This window comes from Neophocaena asiaeorientalis, unplaced genomic scaffold, assembly GCF_003031525.2.
Source record: "Neophocaena asiaeorientalis asiaeorientalis breed wild unplaced genomic scaffold, Neophocaena_asiaeorientalis_V1.1 scaffold16, whole genome shotgun sequence".
NCBI lineage: Eukaryota > Metazoa > Chordata > Mammalia > Artiodactyla > Phocoenidae > Neophocaena > Neophocaena asiaeorientalis.
This window is the reverse complement of record NW_020175446.1, coordinates 4,227,967-4,255,178: the sequence shown is the minus strand read 5'-3', so window position 1 is coordinate 4,255,178 and position 27,212 is coordinate 4,227,967. Positions and strand designations below refer to the sequence as shown.

General features: G+C 41.8%; 1 protein-coding gene across 2 annotated transcripts in view; it reads right to left on the bottom strand.

The window, feature by feature from the left end:
* Window positions 1-6,749: 6,749 nt before the first annotated feature.
* Window positions 6,750-27,212, bottom strand: part of AGPAT5 (1-acylglycerol-3-phosphate O-acyltransferase 5) — a 62,021-nt gene continuing 41,558 nt past the window's right edge. For both annotated transcript variants that reach the window (XM_024768076.1, XM_024768077.1), the window contains 3 exons: window positions 18,082-18,243; window positions 11,686-11,809; window positions 6,750-9,283 (listed from right to left, as the gene is read on the bottom strand). In XM_024768076.1, coding sequence (XP_024623844.1) covers window positions 9,058-9,283; window positions 11,686-11,809; window positions 18,082-18,243 — 512 coding nt within the window. In that variant the 3' untranslated portion in view covers window positions 6,750-9,057. The remainder of the gene's footprint in view (window positions 9,284-11,685; window positions 11,810-18,081; window positions 18,244-27,212) is intronic.

The following is a 27,212-nucleotide window of genomic DNA, read 5'->3' as shown; positions in this document are numbered from 1 at the left end:
CCGTCCCCGTGGCACACGTGGCACAGGACAGTCAGGGACGCGGAGTCCAGGGCCCCCGGAGGAGGTGAGCCGGGGAAGGTTCTCACCCACGTGGCCTCCGGCTCTCACCTGAGAGGCACCTCCACTCCGTCTGCCCGGCTCGGAGGCGGCCCCGCTGGGTCCCCGAAGCCTTGGCGGGCGAGTCTATCCACTGGCCGCAGGAGATCACCCCTATCCTAACAGGACCCCAGGTGCTGTCCAAGGCACCCCGACCAAGGCACGGGGCCGCCGCCATTCCTGCCCCGACGTCAGCGTGAATGAGGATGAGGCAAATGCCTCCCCCGAGGCTCCTGCCGGCAAGTGGCCACCAAGGTGGGGGTCGAACAATCATGGAGAAGGGGCTGGAATACAAAGGCCCGAGGGCGGGGTTCCCACTCACCCTGTCTACACTTGACGCCCGCCTTTTACCCCAAAGTCCGTGAACCTAGAGGAACCCACCACTACCCACAGGGTATCTGGAAGTAGGCTTCAAAGTAACTTGTATCGTGAAAATCTAAGGTATTGTGCAATGCTGTCTATGAACTAGGCCATTTCTTTTCTTACATGTTTACGGTTCCAAAAGAAATTATTGGTGACTTCTTTTACCCTGTAAACCCTGCCCTCCCAGAGGCAGGGGAGGTGTTTTTCCAGCTGGCCTTGTCTCTGCAGACCTGTTTCATCCACTATGGACATAAGAGCAAATGTCAGGCGTCTCTTAGGACCCAGCTCTGCTTTTGGATGAGATTTTTCAAAGGTAATAAATATTCATTCTTACAACTAGGACATTTTAGGGACCCCTGTCTACTTCCCAAGGTTACCATGAGAATTTAAGTAGAATGTATGAAAAGCACTTAGCACGTTGTCTATCAGATAGTAAATAATAACGGAGCTATTCTAATTATTATGAATGGGGCTTTTATTTGAATATGGGTATGGCTGATAATTTCAGAATTCTGTCACCTGTGAAACCCTTTATTGATTAAATATTTTTGCCCTAGTTTAGTGAAGACAGATACACATGGCAGGACTATGCATATAAATGCATGTTTTAGGAAAGAAAGATTTCTACGAGGTAAGAGAGACAGTAACGGCATGGATGGATATTAGAGAACACAAGAAGTCATGTATCAAAGTCAGCCGTCTCTGGGACGAAGTGAGAGAGTGGCAGGACATATATACACTACCATGTGTAAAATAGCTAGCTAGTGGGAAGCAGCCGCATAGCACAGGGAGATCAGCTCGGTGCTTTGTGACCGCCTAGAGGGGTGGGATAGGGAGGGTGGGAGGGAGACGCAAGAGGGAGGGGATATGGGGATATATGTATACGTATAGCTGATTCACTTTGTTATAAAGCAGAAACTAACACACCATTGTAAAGCAATTATACTCCAATAAAGATATATTAAAAAAAAAAAACAAAGTCAGCTGTCTCCTAATTAACTAGGAGGCTTCAGGGCAGACGCTGGTTAAAGAGTTTATTATGCCATTGAATAGGAGGTCACCAGCTCAAAAAGTGCGAAAGGACTCTTCAGAGAAGGTCCCCAAGATTCTGGATTCAACATTAAAGAGGTGAAGAGAGGTAATTCAGTATTGCCTGAGAATTCTGATCGATTGTAAATCATATTTTTTTATACATGTGCACGTATATACACACATACATCTCATTAATATGAACTCAGGTTTCTACATCCTGTACATTCTTTTGAACGTATTATACTCCTAATAAAGTCCCACCAACATTGATGATCACAGTTTAAAGTGGCTCTGGTTGGCATCACCACTCGCCCCTCTGCCTGTGAGATCTGAATCCAGTCCCCATGCTTCCTTGGTCGTCATGGTCATTTCTGTAAAGTGAGCCAGAGTGCTTGACTCTCTCCCTCTCCTTGGTTATTCCAACTCAAGCTTCCCTATTGTATCACTGCCTTGAGCTATTTAGAAACTGATCTGATATTGGGACTATTAGTCTTAACCTACAGTGGGACATTATTCACGAGATTACAAGATTGTTCTTGTAACAACTCGGGGAATTATCTTGTTTCCTATCCACTGCTGGAAATTAACTGCAACCTTCTTAAAAAGTCTCATTCTTTTGCTGTCAGCATTTTTCATGTGTCTTCTGAGGCCATTATAAACACACTGCCTTTCAACACAATTCATCCCAAGTAATTCCCTCTGGGAAGAATGAAAGGAGCAGACAGAAGTGACAAGATTTTAGCTCTTCATTAGAAGCCAACGCAACAGCGCACACCTATTTCCAATAACTATTTGGAAACACTGTACCACACAACATTAACCGATTACATTCATTTAGATACACCAGATAGAGGATTTTTCAATTCCTGCAGATTTTAAGACTTTACTGGTTAGTAATGATAAAAAAGCGTTGACATTTAACTAGTCATCATGGTACCATATGGAATTATGTTCAGAGAATATTGCTAAACAAAATAACCTATGTGCCTAGTATTGATAAAATTTAACATTTTTTAATTTGGAAAAACTTACAGATTAAAAAAAAAAATCCCCCTCTCCCCGCACAGAAAATGGTTTGATGTAGCATCCACTCTAAGCCCAACCCACAATGAACACATTTCAATATTGTCCTGTTTGCCTCAGATTGCTGTTCCTTGGTTGCGCTTTACTGTCTTGAACATCAATTCCTGGATGGTCCTTCCAAATAGTAACTTCCCTATCACTTATTTTATTATTATTATTATTTTTTTTTTTTTTTGCGGTACGCGGGCCTCTCACTGCTGTGGCCTCTCCCGTTGCGGAGCACAGGCTCCGGACGCGCAGGCTCAGCGGCCATGGCTCACGGGTCCAGCCGCTCCGCGGCATGTGGGATCTTCCCGGACCGGGGCACGAACCCGCGTCCCCTGCATCGGCAGGCGGACTCTCAACCACTGCGCGCCGCCAGGGAAGCCCGCAGCAAGTGCTTTTAATCTTCCTGGTTCCAGGTGAGTTGCCTCTCGGAAGAACATGCCAGCAGCTGTCATCCGCGTAGGTCCTCGGGGCGTCGTCGTGCTCTGCGAAAACCTGAACGAGGGACGTGGCAGGGTGGCCGTGTCCAGCAGTATCACCTACTTCCTAAGATGTCTTTGGCTTTGCTGGATTCTTCACCATCTCTCCTTGCACCCTAAGTAGGCTCCTTTGGAAATAGCTGTGTCAGCTCAGCCCTCGCAGGTGCTCCGTGATATTTTGTGAGGTGATTGTGCAATGCTGGCTGCAGCTGCAGAAAATATGGGGAACAACAATCACACCCCCGAAATCTTCAAGTGACAGGAACTGTGCTGCTAGCTCTTGAGATCGCCTTTCAGCTAGAAGGTCAAACTGTAACCACCACCACCAAGAATAAAATCAAATCAGCCAAAGCAGGCACAGGACAAAGCCCCGTAGATATTCTTCAGACACCATCCAGGGTTCCAGAATGTTCTCCGTCAGCTCCCCACACCCCATACACAGCAGCTCGACAGGGAAATGCTCCTTTACTTCTAGTTCTCTTCAGCGGGTCCTGAATTTGAAACTGCTCTTCCTTCTAAGTTGGGTTCTTTCTTTCTTCATCCTGGTTTCCATTATACAGCAAGAAATGATCTCCAAATGCGCTTACTGGTATGTCCCATTCTGAGCAGTGATTAAGACACTGGGATGGGGTGGGGAGTGGGAAAAACACAACTTTCTTTGGCACCTTCCCCGAAACGAACTTCCAAAGACCTCGTAAAAGATGGAGACAGTCGTGAACAAATGAAAACTGGCTAATTGTCCTGTGATGCAGATGGAAAGTAACTCTAGGATGCATGGACAGAACACAACATAAACGTGATCCTGAATGACTCAAAAATGTTTAATGATAAATATTCCTATGTGCATCAGAAAATAATTATTTAGTCACACATTATACAGCAAGTAAAGCTGAAATAATTTAGGAAGAATTATAAAAATGAACTTTATGTAAGAACGTATTTTTTTTGGGCTGTGCTGTGCAGCATGCGGGATCTTAGCTCCCTGCCCAGGCATTGAACCCGGGCCCCCTGTAGTGGAAGCACAGAGTCTTAACCACTGAACCGCCAGGGAAGTCCCTGTAAGAATGCATTTTTACAACTATTATCCCATTTGACTCTTACTAAACTCTGTGAGGTAAGTAAGTATTCTCTTCATTTTATAGATAAAGGAGGGCTCGGACAGGGAAGGCAATTGTTCTAAATTATAAATATGTAGTGATAGAGCACAGATTATTGTACAGTTGTGATTTCCCTTAGTAAGGGGACTTAGGTGGGATAATTTCAAACATTACGCTCCTCTGTGCCGCTGTAAGGAAAGCCCTCTGAACCTGCTGTTCACCTCCTTTACCAACGTGGGAAGGATGCTGTGCTACCAACCTGAAGGACGGGCACCTCCTTGGCTCTCAGGACCAACGTGGAGTCAGTTTGGAGAGACCATGAGACTTTCCTATGAAAATATGGAGAATCTCTCCTTTTGTGATCTCTGGATTATTTGATCTAGATTTAAAACAAAACCTGTTATCTTTAAATAACTGTGATCATAGTTACGATCATCCACCTTTAAAGGCACTTAAGTAGCTTGAAGTACTGTGTTACATCGTCACTAAGCAGAAAAGAATGGGAGCACTTTTTTCTGCCCGAATTATTAGTTATGTGACTTTGTATTATTTTAATCAAACTCTGAGCTTCAGTTTCCTCATCTGTAAAACTGGGGGCAGGAGGAACCTTCCAAGAACAAGACTTATTTAGCACCGGTTACATTCCATGCACTACATATCGTGCTTCAGACGCACTGACTTACTGAGTCCTCCGCAACTCTTTGAGGTAAACACGATTAGTATCGCTGTTTTACAGATGAAAAAATTGGGTCACAGAAACTTTAAACTTTAACTTGCCCAAGGTCAGATATCAAGTGGTAAAACCAGGACCCCAAACCTGGCAGTCCGCCTACAGACTTGTTACTCTCAAAGGCCAACAGATCCCCACTGCACGGGATCTATTATGAGGATTGGAGGAGATCATGCCTGTGGGTAAGCACAGTGCCCAACGCATAGTAAGCACTCAACAAGTCTCGGCAAGTATAAAAGCAAAATGAGCTTTTAAAGCAATATACAGTATTCTATCGCTACAGTTGTCAATAAAACATACCTACGTATCACATATATATGAAGTAACTGTAACCAAATAGACCCTTTACCATCCCATGTATCACCGAATAACTTTTGAGATTTGTATTTTCCTTTTTGTTGAAATAAGGAAACACCAATAAGCCCAAGAATATGTCAGAATTTATTCTGAACATACCGTAAGGAGACAAGACTGTTAGTAAATATTCTCTCCTGCTGGGCACGCGGAGAACATCCATAGCAACTTCTTCCACTTTTTTTTCAGATGTAAAGATTCATATAACTAAAATTGTAGAACATGTCTTTCTTACATATTCACATATAAGATCATGAATTGTCACTAATTTGGATGAATGACTGACCTGTCTCGTCCCCATCAGTAAACATTTATTGAGAGTTTGCCGCCCACATCAGATTTTCTCCCACACAGTAGAAGGTACTGAGCTTTCTATTTAGAGTGGCCTTCTGAAAAAGTTTTTTTTTTTTTTTTTCCTTTCTGCTCAGGATAAAAACCAGGAATCTGTCTCTTTGACCTCAGGCATGAATGAGGTCAAAAATGACCCCCCAGTTGGTAGAAGTAATGGATTTACTTTATCATCCACAAATTGGAAAAGGTGTCAATGAAATCTTAGGGATTATGTCAAATCATAACTACTCTAAACTGACATAAATTAGTGACTGCAGACATGGCACTCCAAAACATCTGAACGAAAAGTTTTAGATTCCGTCAATGCAGATTTTACCTATAGAACATCAAATATCTGAATATTTCCAATGATCAGTTTGGCCAAGTACCGATCTTCAGTCTAATGCTTAGGTGTTAGGTTAAGTCAGTGTGTTTATAATGCCAGTTATACCAAATGGTAACATAATATTCCAAGTTAGCCAATCTTTAATCTAAAAATACGTGTGATTCATAATAAAAACACGTCCCTACCCAAAAAATAAAACCTACTTATAAGCAGAGATGACATCTGGAATGGGGGCCAAGGAAACCTCTTCCCCATCTGACACTTCAAGAACAAATATGATTAAGGTTACAGTTTAATTTTACTTGAGGGGCAAATTTTTTATATTATTTCTTTGTTTTAATGGTCAATTTATTCAGATCATTTTATCGACATGGACATATTCAGTGAACATTAAGTATAAACCACATAATATTACTAAGGAAACGATAAAGTTTACGTAATCTGGCTGTAAAGGAGAACTGTACCATTCTAAATGAGAAAAAAATCCCACGGAAATGATACATACGAAAGAAATCACTGGTACGTGTGATGTAAGGAGCACTCAGATTCACACCTGACTCACCAACCTGGCTAATTTCAGGCATCTGACATGTTTCTGTGAGGTCCTAATTATTACAGAATTGTTAAGTAATTAATATTTGCCATACATCTTATAAAGTATATGGATGAGTTAACCAAATATACTGCTTCACAAGTTTGAAGATTTTAATGTATTAAAAGAAAACTTGCCCAATACTTAAGAAAAATTATTATAGTTTTATATATTCAGAACACAAGGCCAGCCATGAAGCCTATTTTATGGAATAAGAGACTGCTGGTGAATTTTTGGGTCACAAAATAGCACAGACATTAGAGACGGTGAAAGATTTTATTTTTTCTTTTACTTTCATCCCAACACACCCTTCTGCGAAAAACATAAAAGCATGCACATTGATTGCATTCTTTTAAAGATAAACCAAGTACCAACTAAGCTGTAAATCAACAGTAGCACAAACAAAAGCTTAAATGATATTATGTGAAAAGATTTACAGGTATACAGGGCTCTTAATTTCATAAAATAATTCAAGTCATATCAATACATGTTAAAAAGAAGCTTCTAATTTTCCAAATATTTTGATACAAAAAAATTTTAAACAAATATTTTATAGACCTTTTGCAAGAATATAAGGATAGTTACAGGAAACATGCTGTTCAAGTGATCTTATGCAGGTCACCTGGCCTTCTTCAAATCAGTTATCATCAGCATGATTCCAATGGTATTGCTCCTTAAAATTTAAATTGAGAACATATCCATGACATTCAAAGTAAGTTACACAACTTACATTTCTTGTGATCCAATTAGAAATAGTTTCTAAGTTTAGGACTGTTAAAAAGAGTATTTAACGAAGACATGGGATTGATCTAAACTGCACTTTACAGGGTAAGAGAAAATTGCAGTTTGGCATGAGAACAAGTTTTACCTGCACCCCCATTCATAATGAAGCCAACTGTGTCCTGTGGGAATGTGTGTATCAATACATACACACATACTAACATACACAAACCAATTCACACCACCCAACTCTTCAGAGGGGTTACTTGAAATGGCTTACTCTGGTTCTGGAAAATCAGACCAAATTTCCCTTAATTTGTGTTTCCATTTTGTTTATCATGATTTAAATGGTGATAAAAATCCATTACTCGGAAGCAGAATTGGTATCTTAAATGACCAGCAGGCAATCAAGCTTGAATTGTAACATTAAAAATAGAGCAGATCACACTTTAAAAAAGGTCCTCTTCTAGGGGATTTATTGTTCCATGACTGAAAATTGTGTGATTTGGTTCCTGAAACAAAGCTCTTCTTTTCAGGTGATACAGATGAATTGTGTGGCCCCATTAATACCAATGGGAATGAAACAAATTCACTCCGTCCTGATGGATTAAGTCTGTACTTCACTGCCTTGAGGAAGGTGATTTCTTGACATAAGACGAACGCAAAATGCCTTTGCTGTGGATGGTGGGCTGGTCATGAGAGCTTACAAGGCTCAACTCCGCATCAGGACCGACGCTGGCTGGCGACACAGCGCTTTCCCGTGAGCCCCTGTGCCAGCCCCGAGCAGCACCCCTGCCGGTGATCCAAAGGAAAAGAACTCGAATACAGTGGAAACCGACCACGACGACATAAACAGAATGATTTGGGGATTACATAGTTTGCTAAACCCAAGAGTAACAGGCAAAAGGCACATGCTAATAAACCTAGTCAGGTGTTTGAGAGCTCCCACCATCTCAAATATCTATGGACTCAGGTCCAACAAAGGTTCACACTGATTATTTCGATATAAAAAATAACAGGAAATCTTAAGGTTTTCAAGTACTTATGGCACAAATGTCATGAAGTGCTAGGAGCTTAGCTTAAATCTTCAAAAAGCTGAGCAATTTAAAGTTCTGCTACCATGAATCAGGATCACAATTTTAACTTAAACTTAATTCTTGTATTTTTATACATTATTCTTTTGTATAGAGTACAGGGTGTGCAAATGAAGCTGTTTCAGTAAATACCAGAGATGCTAATCACTTTGCCAACATAAAGTGAACTCAGCTAACAACACAATACAATACAAGTCCTCGCTAACCAGAGCGCCCCTCACCAGCATTCCTCAGCCTCTCCTCGTGTCCTTCTCCATACTTAACTACAATTTCTTTCATCAACTTGGAGAAATTAAACACAAGGCAGAATATTACACAGTTGCAAGACACTACATATTTCAGTGATAAGAGTTTGGACCAGTCAAGTTGTAAAAAACTGAAGAAAACAAATACAGTGAAATATACTGCCAATTGATGTTCACGAATGCAGCTATCGGAATTACAAAACAGTAACAAAATATATAATCCTAACAGTCTTCTGGAGTTGACATTAGTTCATAGGAAATGCCAACTATAACATAAACTCTGTTTATCTTTTCCCTTTCCAGCAGCTTCTGGACTAAAGTTGTAAAACCATGTATGTTTGCCCAAGACCAACTGCATATCGGCTTTAGTCAGAAATTCTATTTCATCCAATGTTCAATCAACAAGGCTTTATTTACACTTCTTATTAAATTCAGGAACAATCGGATGCAATGTGCAGCCGCCAGTAATAAACAACGTAGCACATCCCACTGCCTGGAGACAGCTACGCGTTTACGCTTTAATACTAACCCACAAGCAGCCAATTAAGGTTCCATAAATCCACGTTTTTACATATAGTTTCCTTCCAGCCTCGGTCATAAGCATACCAGCAGTCAAACCACTTAAGATCAAGAATGATGGGAAGGTCTTCTTGAGACTTAGTTTAGAATTAACACTTTCTCCGGGAAATTTGTTTCTTCTTTCCGGATCCAGTGAATCATAGAATTCTATAAGCAATCTATGGCCAGAATGAAAAAAAAAAGTGTTAACTTTCAGGTTTAGCCATTTCAATATCGTAATTCAACAAATATTTATTGGCTGCCTATTATATGCTGGAGAAGTTATAGGTCCTTATAGGAAACACCCAGAGAGTTGGTTTAAGTGGAGTTTCTAGACATTAAAAATATCTTTAATATGCTCTATGATTAATGTATAGGAATTATATGTAATATGTAAAGACAGATGGTTTCAAGTAACTTTATGGGGATGTTTTTTAAACTTTAGATCTTTAAAACTTCACAGGGTCCTGACACGCACGCGGGCTTTTTCTCTGCCTCCCGCCCCCCCACCCCCCGCCGTCTTTACCCCTCCAGACACTCCTCCGCGCAGCTCCTATTCTACCACAAGTCAGAGAAAAGACCAGCAGCTCTTATAGATGGAGAGTTACCCCCCAGCGCCCCTATTCGCATGGAATTACAACAGCAGGTAAAAGAAGGAAAAGCAGCATAGCTAATGCAGTTTCCTTATTTTAAAAATGTAAAGTTATAATAGCAGAATACACTCAACATAAAAATCTGAAACACAAAGTACAAAAAGGGAAAGTCTTTCTGTTGCCTTTCAACTCACACTCCCTAGAGAAAATCACTGTTTTAAAACATCCAGACTCATTCTAAATATACATATAAACACCTATAACACAAAATACATAGGATATTAATCATATTGTTCAGGGTTTTTTTTCTGATAACAGATTTTCATGTCAAAACACATAAATCGTACTTCTAAAATTTCTTCCATATCCAAAGTGGGTAGCGCTGATTAATTGGTTTAACACATTGCCATGCACAATTGAGAGTCAATGAAATACAGAAATTTGTTTATAAACTTCATATAGTTTCATTTTCAACACAGTACATTTTTAATAGCTTTCACTTGTTAAAGTTAATCGAGGAGGGTTAATTAGGAAATATTTTACTGCCATACAACAAGGAGAGGAGAAACAATGGCAGTTTCCTGAGAAGAAGCATTTTAGGAGACTAAAACACAGGTAAAATTTCTGAACATAAACAGAATTTTGGAAGTATTTTTTTCTTGCGGCTGCATTGGGTCTTTGTAGCTGCACGCGGGCTTTCTCTAGTTGCAGCGAGCGGGGGCTACTCTTCGTTGCGATGCACGGGCTTCTCATTGCGGTGGCTTCTCTTGTTGGGGAGCATGGGCTCTAGGGGCGTGGGCTTCAGTAGCTGTGGCTCGTGGGCTCAGTAGTTGTGGCTTGCAGGATCTAGAGCGCAGGCTCAGTAGTTGTGGCGCACGGGCTTAGTTGCTCTGCGGCATGTGGGATCTTCTCAGAACAGGGCTCAAACCCAAGTCCCCTGTATTAGCAGGCGGATTCTTAACCACTGCGCCACCAGGGAAGCCCTGGAAGTATTTTCTAAAGCCTTTAAAAACCATTCTTTTCAATGTGGTCTTAATAAATTTAAATGGTGCATCCTATAACTCACAGATCCATTTTTTTCAGAAAGAGGAAAAAAAGTATAGATGTTTAAAACACATCTTTCAAAAAACAATAAGGATAAAAGTTCCACTGAAAACAAAACGAATAGTAAATAAATAATATATGCTGAAGTTTTCATCCACGGAAATTCAATTTCTAAGTATTATATCTAAACCTAAGAACCCAGTTTTTATCTTCCTGAAAAGAGAAGAAAATTCTAATATTTCTACCTTTAGAAATCTGTGTAAATCACAGGGAGACTAACAGGCTCACCCTCATCTGACCTCGAGCTCCGCCTTTGCCAGAGGCATCCAGAGGCCCCGCCTGGAACTTAACTCACAGCAACTCTCAGCCAGGGGCCAACACTGCACTAGCTCCCAAGTCATGTTATTGGTGGGAGAAACACAAGGCCAACCCCAGAAACGGTTTAGGCCCCAAAATACTAAAAGCAAAAGGACACTTTTTTCGTGACAATGTCAACTGCCCCTTCTTCTTCCAACAAATACACTGGAGTCAGTTCCACATACACGTGAGACACCATCCTCCACCCCACAGCCCGATTCTCTACACACCACCGGCCTGCCCTCAGCACGCACACACTCCCCTGGACCCGGGAGGGTGGGCCTGGGGCATCTCAACAGTACAAAGCTTTCTGTGTGTCTCTCTCTTCTTTAAAAAATTTTATATCTTTATACACAAATTATCGAAATGCAGTAAATAACAAAGGACAGCCCCCATAACAAGATCTTTCACAGTGACTTGTAACAGTCAAGTTTAAAACATGGACAGGAGGCATGGAATGAGATCTGACTTGAGTTCATAAAAGGCTTTCTTAAGATAATAAAACTGTTTACATTCGTCTCACGCTGTTTACTGTAGTGACTGTGTTGAGCCACTGTTTCTGAAGGGCTAGAACTGTCGTTACTCACTTATCTTTTATTTCAAAACGTTCATGAAGCCATCTTTTCATGTATACTTGTTCTTCCGGGACATCTTTTTTGTCTATACGATCGATGTGAATATGAATTTTTGGACATTCTTTGCAGAGAAATTCTAACAAGAAACAAAAATATTTCATTTTTATTATTTTAGAATTCACAGTTACATAAAACGATAAAAATGAGCTTTAAAAAAGTTTAAAAACAATGAAGAACAGATTTTTTTCTTTAGCCAAAAAAAAAAAAAAGAAGAAGAAAACAAAGATCATAAACTGGTGGTTTTGGGTTTCAAGCTGAAGTAGTAATAACTTCCAAGTCTTCCACAGTTAACTAGGTCATGAGTTAGATCAACCAACCGTGACTTTCCATACAACAACCTTTAGTAGATTCGACAGGCAGCCCAGGGTCAGGAGGCTGGCCTCTACTAGAAGCACGGACCCACCCTCCGAAGGGATCCCCAGATGCCAACCGCCATCAGACCCACCAATCCCCTTCACGGGGCCACCAGCCTCCGGTCCCAAGCCTCGGGCTTGTTGCGCGTCCTCGCTGCTCCCACTGGGCGGTGAGCCCCACAGGGCAGGGACGGGTGTCGCTGGCAGCACTGGGTGCACAGGGGCACTTAACCCCTCGGTCCTAGTGCTGGGCCGGCCCGGGCCCTGCCTCCACGGCTCCACAGTCCTCCCCGCTCCTCTGTGACTTGCCAGTGGTTTCTACTCACTGGTACTCCTTGCTTTCCTGATCCTTGCTGTATTTTAACGTATTCTACGTGGTTCGGGAACCAAATTTCTTTCCGTGGAATAGCTATGAGCCCTTCAATAATTACAGCTCCCAAAACATGCTAATCTGAAAAAAGCAGATGGTCCTTTTTGCAGCCCACATGGCACAAGGGATAAGGTCAGGATTTATTCCAAGATAAGACAGAACTTTGAGTCCGGAAATACCCTTTTCTGCAGGTGGCTTTCTGTGGAGACATGAGCATGTTAACATACTTAAATTCCTGGAGAACAAGGAAATATTGCTACGAGACTTAAGGGAAGACTATGTTCCCTGGGTGGGTACGCAAGTAGGAGGCCGAGACCTTTTATCTCAAGCCGATACGTGTCCAAAGACGTGTTCTGAGAAGCGGTGACTAGTGTGCTGCAGAGTTGGAGGAAGACCGTAAGCTAACCCTTAGAGAAGGTTCCGCCTCTGGACCACACACACCTCTTTCTGCCACGTGCTCGCCACAGCTGCTCTGAGCAACATGCTGCACTTCGGTCGTCAAAAAGTCTCTCATTTTTTCTACACTTTTAGGAGTGAATTGGCTTTGATGATAAATGTGCAAAAACACTGCCACAGGGAAGATTTCACTTTTTCAATATTTTTCTCTTAATTTTCCTCAAGTTCCATTTCCCTTTAAATCAAAGACTGGCTTAAGGAGTGCTTTCAGGAGCAGAACTGGGCATGGGCCAAGAGCACAGCCAGTGAGCCAGCGGCCTGGGTTCTGAGCCCTCACCAGCCCTGCGCATACCTGTCAGCCTCTCTGTGCCTGCTTCCACGTCCGTACGAGGGAGGTGACAGCAGCAGCCCCTGCCTGAGGTTGTCACGAGCTACGTTATTATGAAGGGAAACAAGACGTAGCCGACCACGGAAAGCCACCTCCTCTGATTCCTCTTTGCAACGTGAGGGTGTTGGGAGCACGTGGGACAGGACCCCACACACGCGTGCGCTCCAGGTGACTGACCAGAATCTGCTGGCCGCACGTGACTTCTCACCTCACCCTCCTATTTCTATTTCTGATACATAAAAACGCAGATGCCGACACCAACTTTCCTACCTTCACTTAATTACCTACGCCTGCCCCTCAACATTTCTGTTAATTAAGTGCTCATCCAACTGACACTGCGTTTATCCTTGATACTCCAAGTCCCATGCACAGACGTACAGAGTCCACAAGGAAACGAAACCGACTGCACTTCCAGCGTCAGGAACGAATGCTTGTGAACTCAAGTGTTTGGGACGTGTCAGCAGGGCCTCTAGTAAGATGCAGGCGTGAGGAAAGGGCCCTGAAGTTCGCATGGGTGCTTTTAGGTTTTCCCACCTAAAATGTACACGGTACTGTGGTATTTACACCACGCTTTTGTGCAGGTCACTTCACCGGACCGTCGTGCACCTCTCTAGGCAAGGACTGCTGTCTCCCCGTGGGGATGAACGAACCAAGGCCCAGTGTCGTCAGCAGTGGAGACAGGCTGGCCCAGGCCCTGTGGTCAGGCATCCAGATACAGACCATGCAAGCACCAGATCAACTCTCAGCGCACCCAGGAGGTTCTCCCACCAAAGATAAGAACTGAGTAGCGAATACTTTCCTCGATAGTCAACAAAGCTTTTGTGTCTATATTAGTAAAAATGCTTTTAGTTGGGGCACATTTCATAGGGCATGAGCAACAATTATCCATAATATTTAGGGAATGTAGGAAAGTACTCAAATTAAGGTGTAACTGTTTTCTAACTATAGCTTTTCCAGCAGGTCCCTAGAGTATATTGATACGCTAGGGCCAAACAGAAAGTCTTCCAAGTATCCACACATGTCACAAGGTCTAGTCTCTGCAGAGACCGAGTCCCGAGTGCCCTGTGCCTGGGGAGCCTAGCGAGAAAGGCAGAGCACAGACAGCGGGGCCCAGGATGTGTGCGGGCTGAGCTGTGCGCCTCTGCACGCCGGGCCCGCGGGTGGTGTCCATACTGCTTACCGTCCGCCTTACAACTGCCCCCTTCCCTCTGAAAACAAAAACAAAAAACCAATATGACCTAAATCCAACAAAAACTGGATAGATACACTGTTGTATATTCACACCAATGAACACTACGTAGCCTTATACAAAAATTACATAAGTGTATATACTGACATGTAAAGATGTTCATGACATACTATTAAGGGGAAAAAAAGCAGGATATGAAGATATATATACATATATAAAATCTCATTTAAAAAAATACATAAAGGCACATCACGCCAACATACAGACATTACAGAAAAGAAGACTTTGAGGGAAACATCTGAACTGTTTGTTGTCTGGGGCTGCATCTGGACAGGTGAGTTTGTAGAGTTTTTTCCCTTCTTTCCCTCTGAATATGTTCTCTTTTCGTATAAGAAAGTATTAATACAAAAAAGTTACCTAGAACCATATAAAACGCTTAAACAGAATATCAATTGTTGTCCTTTAGCTCACAATTTCTTCTGGTACACCACCCATTTTAAAAACAGGATTTATAAATCAATTACAATCAAACTGCCCTGTCTCACCTCTGCCCAATGGACGCTGTCCACGAAAGCGCTCAGACTTTGCTGAAAAGACCAGATGAATCACAAGAGGACGCGCAGATGGCTCTAAGCCATACCCACATTCCAATGAAACAGACCACGAAATGGGAAGGACACGGTTCACTACCTGCCGTCGCCCTCTCTGACACGAGGCCTCATGAGACCCACGCTACTAGACGCTGGCCACCGCAAGGACCCCTGCAGGGTCACCAGCACGCAGCTTCAGCCCCGCTGCAGCGAGCCCGTTAGCAGTCTGCAGTGCAGCTGAGGCCACCCAGGTAACTCTGATGGAACCTCGATCCTCCTACAGGGCTTTGAGAAACACCGGTCTACGGCATACCTATGAACAATCTAGCAACTTTATGGAAAAAAAATTTTAATTGGGCTATCAAATATGAATATTAAATAACAGCCCACTGTGTATGGAGATGGCATTTAATACTTATTCAACTCAGCCACAAGGTACCTACAATATTCCAAGTTATGGAATTTTATACTTAACCCTACTTACACCTAAATTTAAAGTGAATCTTAATTTATACTAGACTAAGTAGAGCAGCGTATCAATCAGTTTATGTAATAATGAGAGTTTTTCAAGCTACAGGTCTCAACTCACAATCAAAATCAACACACAACAGACGTCATCTCTTACGTGCACAGGTATATTTGTAGAGTAATGTCTCAGCAGTGGGAATGCAAATGCTCCTGTAACTTTGACAGACATTGTCTGGACAACTTCTACAGAGGTTGTACTGTATTGTACTCCTAGCAGCAAAGTATGAAAGTCTCTGAGATACTTTAATCTCACCCACAGGGCCTGTTATCTAACCTGTTAATGGGGATTTTTGCCAGTCTGATAGTAAAAAAATGGTATCTCATTATACGTTTTAATTTGAATTTTTCTTATTATGAATGAGGTTGAACAATTTTTTTCTGTGAACTGTCTGTTCTTGCCCTTTACCCATTTTTCTGAGTTACTACTGATCATATCAATTTATAGGAACACTTTGTACATTAAGGAAATCAGCCTTTTTCTCTGCAACCCTCCGCTTGCCTTTTGGTTTTACTCTGCTGTAGTCTTCCTTGCGGAAATATTTACTCTTAATTGACGAAATGACACATTTTGTTTTCCACATGGCTTCTGAGTGTGACAGCTAGGAAAGCCAGCCTTTTCAAAAACAGAGACCCTCCGTCATGAATACACAAAGCCCCGTCGGCTACGGTGCAGAGCAAGTGGAGCAACGAGATGGGGCGCCGGGTCTGGAGTCCGGGAGACACAGCTGAAAATGGTTTGCCTCCAAAGGCACTTCTGATCTACCTGGGCGGGGGCTGATTAGCCACATGCCAAGTGCTAATCTTACGTGCACTTTGTGCCACGGGAGTGGAGAGCAAGAGGAAGCTTCGTGAGCTAGCAAGCAGAGGAGCGAGGGAAGCCTTCATGGGGACAAGGTTGCAGACCTGGATGAGAGCAACAGAGGGGAAGGTGGCCTGGCCTACACACGGCCCTCGGTCAGAGCCCGCGTGGAGGTGCAGGAGGGTTTCAGTGACAGCGAGGAAAGCGGTCCCACCCAGCAAGCAGCACAGAGTAGGAGGAAACGATGTGAAGGTGGGGCTTAGGGACCAGGATGCTGAGTCCCGGGACGCCAGCGCTGATCCCGTGGGCGTGGCCCAGCCCACGAGTTCCTAGGACTGGATGGTGACATGATAAAGCAGCATTTTTAAAAGGTTATTATGGGAATTAGATCTGGTTTTCATAAACAATAAAAATGTGTTTAATCTTACTTTTTGAACAACGTTTGATAAACGGATGGCAATACTGCTGAATAACTAAATGCACTGTCCTCAAATGTAGAACTGGGTGAATGACTCCTTCCATGGTTAAAAAAGAAAAAAAAGTATTATATGTTGCCTTTTCTGTAAGAGGGATGGACAGTAAATTTGTACACACGATACACAAGAAAGGAAGAAAAGTGGTTACCGCTGCGGAGGGGAAGGGGGAGACCAGGTGGATGGGGACAGGGTGGAAACAGGCCGTTTCACTGTACACTTTATATACTTTTGATTTTTAAACTGTATGATGTATAATATATGCCAAAGAATTACACTTAAAATAAAATTTAGAAAGCGTGAGCTTCCGGCTTTACTCGGAGTTGAAGGCGGTCATGAGAGCGGTCAGTCGGTCTTGCTTTAGGTGCAGCTGCCCCAGGTCTGACCTCCTCCCGCCACCATCAAATTTGCCACCTTTTAGTCCCTTCCTGCCTCAGCCCTCTGTCCGCTCTCCCAACATCTGGGAGCTACCCTCTGTGCCCCTGAACACGTTCTGAACAGCTGCCTTCAAGAGCTGCTATGGAGAGAAGCACCCTGACAAGCAAGCTAGTCCCACGGCCGGCAGCTGCCAAGGCGAAGCGTGAGGCCCCCAGCAACCGACACCCTGAGGAGCGGACGGCAGCTCCACACGCTTCCTGCGCCCACCCCACGTTCAAACGTCGACCGCAATCACGAGTGTCTGTGGGTATGTCTAACTAAAACATTCTGCTTGCTTACGATTCTAGTTTTCCCTGGTTATTCTGACATAAACAGTAGCTCAAAGGTCCCTAATACCTAGCACATGGCTGAAAAAAAGAAAAAGTCACGTAACTGTCAGTGACACTAGATGTCACCAATGTTATATGAAAAACACATACAAAGATAGACACTGAGCATCAGTGCACACCTCAGCGCTGCTAGGTTGCACTCTCCTGTCTCACTCCTTCCTTAGATTCACCTCGGCGCTGCTAGGTTCCACTCTCCTGCCTCACTCCTTCCTTAGATTTATGTAACTTTTCCATTTCTTGGTGTAAACCTTGGGAGGAAAGAGGCTGAGTTAATGATATTGGGCAAGTTCAAGGACTAACAGGACAGCCAAGAAGTACCAAACTTAGCAGGACTAATGAAATTTCAACTGTTACAGATTAATAAAAAATATGTGAGAAATACAAGTATATATACTTGGAAACCATATCAATGTAATGTAATAGAATACACCTACCTTTTTTAAAAAATAAACTCTACCTGGGTAAACATATATGACTCACTCGAAACCAACTTACCAGCCATGGACGGCGCTTCTTTCCGCTGCCCTTTATCATCCACAGTCCCCTCAAAGGCCACTGTAACATCATAAATTGCATCTAAGTAATTCTTCATAGAATCAAAAGCAACATGAGTTGCCTTTATTCTTGGTGTCAGCACATGTTTTAATACTGGAAGGCCTAGAAAAGAAGTTGATTCAGTGTGGCCATAAATTAGTTACAGAACACCTTGGAAATAGAACATAACATCTAAATTGTTTTTAAGTTTCCACTAATAGACCAGTATATACTTTCGGTTAAATCTCATACCTATAGGACGTTAAGAAAGTTTAGACAGCACTCTCACATGACTTTCTCAATTTAAATCAACATTCATTTAATACACATTTATTAAACATCTACATGTATAAGACCCGGTGGGAAGCTGTTGGAAAACCTGCCCTCAAGAAGCTTATGGCCTCTCAGAAACCCTTTGATTTGGAAAACTCTGACAAGAGTAAACATATGATCCTCATTTCTGGCAACAGAATAAAGGTGGTATCACCTTGCCCATGGTCACTCAAGATTCAGGAACAATTCCCTAATTTTTGACTCCAAGTCCCTGATTCTTTCAGTTCTATTTCTACTCAAATAGAGGTACGGTGGGAACCTAAATGACCCCCACTGTGTACAATATTTGAACTAAGAGCTGATGTGGTCTATATAACATGAAATACTGGCCTGACTTTTAGGGTAACCAAAGAATCTAATTCCTCGGTAAACTTTTAAAAAAATCTGAACTCTAATTCACATACCATAAAATTCACCATTGTAAAGTATACAATTCAATGGTTTTTAGTTTATTCAAAGAGCTATACAACCCTCACCACTAACAAATCCCAGACCATTTTCACCACTCCAAAGACACCTTTCAGCCACGGCAGACACTGCTCCCCGGCACACACCCACCCCACTACCACAAATCAACTTTCGGTCTCTATGGATTTCCCGATTATGAACATTTCACGTAAATGAAATCACAGCATGTGGACGTTTGTGTCCGGCACATACATCAGTACTTCATTACTTTTTCTGGCTGAATAATGTTCCATTGTATGGATATGCCACATTTTGTAAATCCACTGACCAGCTGACAGACATGTGGGCTGTTTTCACCCTCTGGCTATGTGAACAATGCAGCTATGAACATTCATGTAAACTGCATATGAATGCTGCACACGAACACGTCTTGGTATGAACATACGATTTCAATTCTCTTGAGTATATTATTTATATATACACACACACATATACTTTTATTTTTTAAGTTTTTATTGGACTATAGTTGATTCACAATGTGTGTTAGTTTCAGGGGTACAGCAAACTGAATCAGTTATATACCACACCTATACTTTCAAAAGCTTCTTTAAGTGAGACAATATTGCAATTTATATAGAATAATTAATCACACATTCATTAGTGTGCCTGCCAATGCTAAGAATTTGTTCCTGTCCCCTTCCTATTTCCTACTGTCCCCCTTTTCCTGGATTAGAATATTTATTGACAATTCAACAGAAAAGTGTAGCTCTCCGAAGAAGTGACATGAAAATAGACTAGAAAAAAACTTGATTTGGATTTTCTATGGCTTCTCTCCAGGGAAAATTAACTGCGTAAGAAAGAACAGCTATAGTATGTTGGGATCTTCCCGCAGAAGAATTTTTAAAATGCAGAGTGGTGTGGGAAAGACAAAGATTCCCACAACCACATGTCTGACTTGAGTCCCTAGGGCAGAAACAGTTTAATTTATTCACAAACTTATAACAAAAATCTGAATAGTATACCAGGCTGGGAAACATTGGTTTGTCAATTAAATTAGTTAATACTTCCTTCTTTGCTATTGGAACTCACCCAGTTTTATTACGTCCATAGTTCTACAGAATCACACTGTGGTATTCAGTAAGAGCAATTATTAGAATCTAAGTTAAGTCAGTAAGAAGATAAGAAGACAGAAAAGTAATACTTCCCTAAAAATGAGTTACAGTGAAGGTTTGGAGAAATCAACTTTGTGGCAGATGAATAAGAAATACCTATCACTAGCGTGTAGACAAAGTGAAGGCAAAATCTTCTCACTGAGGAATGTACTAGGGGCCGCTCCAAACCTTGGGTCATTATTATAAAACCAATTTCATAGGGACTTCCCTGGTGGCGCAGTGGTTAAGAATCAGCCTGCCAATGCAGGGGACACGGGTTCCAGCCCTGGTCCGGTAAGATCCCACATGCCAAGGAGCAACTAAGCCCGTGTCTCACAACTACTGAGCCTGCGCTCTAGAGCATGTGAGCCACAACTACTGAGCCCACATGCCACAACTACTGAAGCCCACCTGCCTAGAGCCCGTGCTCCGCAGCAAGAGAAGCCACCGCAGTGAGAAGCCCGCGCACCGCAACGAAGGGTAGCCCCCACTCGCCACAGCTAGAGAAAACCCGCGCACAGCAATGAAGACCCAACGCGACCAAAAAGAAATAAATATAAAATAAAAAATAAAACCAATTTCATAATAACACTACAGAGACCAATTAGAGTTTCAGTACAGAGAGAGCCAGATAACAGGCATTTATAATTAACTGCTTGAGCTCGAGCTCACCATACTGAGGACTGCCTCTGCCTCTACGGAAGAGAAAACCCCTGAGCCCTAAATAGGAAAACGGTAGCTAATTAAATTGTTTCTGGTCAATATCTAGCCTGTTTTAGTATCTGCTGTGCCTTGTTTCCATCTCTAGATCTCCTGAACTTCTAGCTGGTACTAACGATACTCTACCTTACCTTTTGACCAAGCTTCTCCCTGAGGGCCATTATAGTGATGCTTGGTATAACTGAAATTGTGTTGTTAGTATTATATATTGGAAACATAAATGAATGATACTCATTGGACAGAAAATCTTTATTGATCCATGCAGGGGATTCTACATTTTATATCTATCTATCTATATATAATATACATATACATGGACACACACATACGTATTATCATCTCACTTTACTCCCACAAATTAAGTAACCAAGGTTCAGAGGGATAAAATCATTTGCTCAAAGTCACACAACTCACAAGACTTTATAATGGCTTGTTCAGTACTTTCTTATTCAGTAATTATTAACAAGATACTACTCTAAAACTATAAACATGTAGGTTAGAGGTTAATGAGACAATAAAATAAATAGCTATAGTACCTGGTAGAATGTCTTAAGAGATTAAAAATATCCTCAGAATATAAAAATATTACTCACACTTAAAGATACTGTCACTCACTCATAACTTACTGGTATAGGCTTCAGGAAAAACAGCACGTTGGAGCGAGGCCAGGATGGAGGCTAGTAGGGTAGAAAGTGGGGGAAAGCCTAGCGGATGAATGAAGGAAGAGAGGCAGGATGTGGAAGGTCTGTGGAGCACATGTCCAGAGCCAGTAAGGAGTTAAGACTGCTAAGTGCACCGGGCGACACTGCTGAAGGCTTTAGAACGATGGGCGGATGTACTTATGTTGGTCTGTGGGACTCCATGGATTTTAGGACAAAGGAGAAATAATATCTAGGTGCTAAGAAGAACGGTTTAGGTTTCAGAAATAGTTTAGGACATCAGGTCATAGGCAATGAGGTCCTGAATTAGGACTGAAGTAGTGCAACTGGAAAGAGAAAATGTAGTCAAGTGATGTTCAGAAAACCAAATATACATCGATTCAGCAAAAATTAAATGTGGCAGTTAAAAAAAAAAACGGAGTAAAAAGTAACGAGGCTTCTGCCCTAGAAGACATGGACGAGGCTGTGCCGTGAACAGGAAGAGAGGGGCATGAGGAAGCACCGGGGGAGGGTGTGTGTCAGCGTGTGTGCGGATACCCATCGTGCAGGAAGAGCACAGGTGGCAGAGCAGGAGGCAGCTAACAAGGAAAAGGTGAGGCAAGTTGGGGCACTGAAGCTGAAGTTGGAGAGAACCCTCTACAAGTAGTTGAAAATATGGTGTATAAAATGGCAGAAGTAAACATTTGGGAATCATCTGACTAGACATGACAACTGAAGTAACGGCAGCGACTGAGAATACTAAAGGGAGAGAAGCCAAGGCGCGCGTAAGTAATGACTTTGTGTATTACGTGAACATTAACAAATACGACAAGTGACCAAAGTGACGTGACACTCCGTGAGTCAGAGCTCACTGGGATTAGCTTCCGGAGGCTGGGCGGAGTAAACGTGAGCACGCATGGGGCCCACACTTCTCTAGCGCCACAGAAAAGGACGGAGGCAACAGCAAAGCCTTAGGCGGGGTATATGTGCACACTCTCTCACACACACACACACGATCCATCCACGTGAGAAACAGGCTGTGCTTGTGAACCGCGGGAACAGTGTGGAGGTAATGCGAGCAAAAGCCAACTGCTGAAGCATCAACATTAAGATTCTGAAACAGAGATAAATGTGATTGTATGATACGATCTTGTCAGAGAAACATAACTTCTTCAAGGCAGAGAAACCCTGAGATGTGAGGGGGAAAATCTGAAAAATAGAACAGATAGTCAAAAAGAGAAATGTAAAGAATCGCTAAACACAGCGTAATTGGCTCAGCTGAGATTTGATGGTGTGGATTGGTTGCAGACGGCAATCAGCATGGATTTTTATCACGTTCCCAGTTGCTGAGAAGGTAGAAAAAGCCGGGTTACTGACAGCTAAGGACTGTCAAAAGGCCAGGGGACGGGAAGTACAAGGTGAGGGGAGCAGAGTGCAGGGCCAGGAGACACAGGAGAGCTCCCAAAGGCCTTCAGAGTTACAGCAGGGCCAAGGAAAGACAGGTCAGAATTAAGCCAAAAAAGAAAAAGGTTCAGAGGAAGGAACAGCAAGGAGGAGGTAGAGGCAGAACCAGCTACATAATCTGCAGGACCCAGTGCAATTTCAAGACTATAAACGCAGAGCATTAAACCATCACTGGATCCTGTGCAAGAAAACGGACTTTCACCGAGAGCCTACGAACAGAGCTACAGTTATGCCCACACTGATTGCAGCCCGTGAGACCCATTTCACACTCCCAGCTGCCAGCACTGTAAGAGGACACATCTGTGGCAATTTGTTACAGCACCACGGGAAACAAGTATGTCGTCTTAGCGCCCAGGAGAAAGAGAAGTGTGTCTTTTCCATCAAACCTGGGCCAACACTGGGCAGTAACTTTCTTTTTTAATGTTTGCCAGGTTGGCCTTCAAAAGCTGGTTTCACAATGCTCATTTAATTTGTATTACTTTGCTTATTAGGGAGGAAGGACATTTGTTCACTGGTGTGGATCATTCATATCTCTTAAATTTCCTATTCATGTCCTTTTCCCCATTATTTCATTTGTCTTTTTCTTACTAATTAGCAAGATCTCTTTCTATACTAAGTTTATTAATATGCCATATATTACAAATATTATTAGCTTGCCATTTGCCACTTAAATTTGTTTATATGATGTTCCAGATATAATAATAACTTCTACTGAGTGAAGTCTACCAAAAAAAATCCTTTTGCTTTTATGTTTTGAAAGGACCCTTAAACCTATACAATAGGCAGTGTTATTCAAAGGATGAAAGCTGAATTCCACAAATCCTAAAGAGTTTTAAAACTACAAAGATCTTGTTCAATAATATAACTTGCTCAATAACATGAAAATTCTAGGTATCTGTTTTGCCATTATAGGTGTGTCACTAAAATTTCTGTCTTCTACTACTAGAGTTCTAAAAGTTTATGTCTATCATCCTGCTGGCTGCTGTGGTAAAAACGACTTCTGAGCTCACTTTAATAGCTGCAGGGGGAAGATTAAGATACATAAGATGCCAAATTTCCTAGCAACCGCTGGAAGCCAATTTTCCTAGCAAAATATCTAAAACGCTTCTAAGGAAAATAAGTTCAAATGAAACACCTCACATAACTGAGAAAGATTTAAATTAGGAAAGCAGTACCTGAACGTTTACAGGACCCAGATGGAAAGCCCCTTCCCTATTCCCCATGTCTGTTCCCTACAATGGGTAAGTAACTGCTATTATTTTTTTCTTTTTGTTAATGAAACAAGAATAAAATGGAAGTTTACCAATAAATAATAGATCCACATGTTCTAGTTAAAACACCAGAATCTGACCCAACTAGCCTGTTGAACACACAACTAATCTTACTTGGACCAGTGGTTCTAAAACTTTGGGATGCCTCAGGGTCATCTGCAAGGCTGAGCCTCAGCCCCAGAGCTTCTGAGGCAGTGGGTCTGGGGTGGATCCTGAGAATCTGGATTTCACGCCAGTTTCTGGACAATGCTGATGTTGCTGGTTCCGGCACCAATCTGAGAACTGCTGACTGAGAGTTCAGACCAGGCTTGAGTGGATCAAGAATTCGCAAAAGGGCAGCTGAAAGGACTGTGAAAAGGCAGGAGGAGTAAACAGCAATATTTATTCTGGTAAAAATTTTTAAGTAGGGCTTCCCTGGTGGCGCAGTGGTTGAGAGTCCGCCTGCCGATGCAGGGGACACGGGTTTGTGCCCCGGTCTGGGACGATCCCACATGCCGCGGAGCGGCTGGGCCCGTGAGCCATGGCCGCTGAGCCTGCACGTCCGGAGCCTGTGCTCCGCAGCGGAGAGGCCACAACAGTGAGAGGCCCGCGTACCGCAAAAAAAAAAAAAAAAAAATTTAAGTAAATGGTATGGAAATGACCTCAAAGAGGCAAACCAAAGCTCTCAAAATCCCTGAATGTTTGCTATGTCCAAAGCCCCACAGGAATGTTGTGACAGGTGACCTGGTCTCCCCCCACTGCCGAGTTCTTCCAGATCTACAAGCACTGCTCCCTGCTGCCACCGTTCCCCTGAGACTGCGACCTGAGTGGGTGCCAGTGGGAGCCACGCTACAGAAAAAGGAAGCAAGAGGCCAGAGGATCGAGAAGTGAAATAACTACAGCTGCGATTTAGACGGTGGAGGAGGATGGTGACTATATCACTACAAATATAATTCGAAAGCCTTCTCAACTCCCTTTGTTCACTCCTGTTCTTTTTCAAAAATGACCAGCATACAAGAACAAAACATTCTAGACTGGGAATATAAGGTTCGAGTGTGGTTTTCCAATATAATTCTTTTCTGTTTGTATATCCCGAACCATCTATGATCTCTGACTCAACAGTAATTGAGATCCATGAGATTTACTTTGTGACCTTTCTAGGAACAAGAGCGTTCTACAAATCGCGGCAAAGATTAACAGACGCGCAACGACACAAAACAGCAATAACGCTCAACAACGGGCCGAAAATGAACTTCCTCGGGACGTCGGAAGAGGAAGAGGTCACTGTGTGATAGGCTGTTGGATTTAAATTAAAATAATCTAATTGGTTACTTAACAAAATAAACAATTTAGAAACACAAAAAGATCGTTTTTACCTGCCATATTATTTTCTTTATATTTATTTAATACTATTATACTGTATAGTACTCTTTTATACTATTTTATTTACATTTCTATAATACTGTTATACCATATAATTCTATTATATTTACATATTATGTTGAAGCTTTCCTTACTAAATGTTTTACCATAGTTTTCTGAAATGACAAGTTCTATGTTAGCATTTCTGAAAAAACAACTCTCTTTTCCCTAAATGTAGGGGATTGAGAGATTGCTCAATTCCCAAAATTGAGCAGCCTTCAATATATACCTTGCTTAGTAGTTTCTTGAAGACTCTACCGATATTTCAGACTTCTCAAAATCTTAATTTTTGTCCTGGAGAGGTTGTAGTTAAACAAAATCTTGACTAATTTATTTGGAAATATGAGTAAGTCTTTTTTAAAGGAATGACTAACATTTGGTTTCAAGTAAGAATGGAATTTAGAGATCATTAATCTGACAACCTTTGAAGTGGACTATATTAAGAATTCATGACGCTCTAACACAGACATACCTTAAACAACAACTCTAATAATAAATGAACATATTTTGTGGTTAATATTTTTTTGAAGCAACATATACTTCTAGGAAGTAGTGTTATCCAGGGGCTTGAAATATTTAGGGTTTATAAGACAGACAAACAGATACACCCACACCCACTACTCCTCCCTCTTAAACCGGCCATCACCGTCAACGGTATATGGTATAATGACTTAAACATGTAAACAAGTACCAAATTTTAAAAATCTAAATTAAAAAGGTTCATTTTGGTTTGTTTTTCTATTTGTTTATCAAGTCAGATTCAAATGAAGGTGTACTTTAGGAGCAAAATTAATAATGTTTTGAAGCAAAACATATCACAGACTAACAAGTCCTACTAAGTTTCAATTTTCCTGAAGAAAAATTAGCTTAACAGCTGGATAAACAAGTTCATTTGTTTTTATTTTCAAGCAATGTCATTTAGTTGTGACCTAAGAGGAAAGAAAACAGGAAACACTTTTTCTACCTATACTGTTCACAAATCAATTTCCTTTATGTGTGGTGGGAAATAATTACCTTTATAGTTACAAGAAAATATATTTCTAATAGATAGCAAGTTTTCCCAGTTACAGAATTTAAAGAAAGAATACTTAGCGGTTAAAAATTATATCCATGAGACAAATTATTCATTCTTTTCCCCCTTTTGGTAACTTTGAGAAAGATCTACAACTCATAGAAAAATGACAGACCAATAATGGTCAGTTATTGGTGACTAGGGTACTATTAGATTTAAAAAGCTACAGTATATATCATTATTATGCTATTTTAAGAATTACTTAAAAGTACTTGTTTTAGGGCTTCCCTGGTGGCACAGCGGTTGAGAGTCCACCTGCCGATGCAGGAGACACGGGTTTATGCCCTGGTCCGGGAGGATCCCACATGCCATGGAGCGGCTGGGCCCGTGATCCATGGCCATGGCCGCTGAGCCTGCGCATCCGGAGCCTGTGCTCCGCAACGGGAGAGGCCACAACAGTGAGAGGCCCGCATACCGCAAAAAAAAAAAAAAGTACTTGTTTTAGCATTACAAAATTAGTGTGCATTTTTAAAAATAAGTAACTTTTAGTAGCTATATATAAGCTATTAAATTTATAAGGTAATAATATTTATTTAATGTATTTATATACATTGTTTTTTAAATGATAAATTAAGAAATATTAATATTAAATGTAATTACATATAGAAAAATAATTTAAGGCCCTTTATGGACA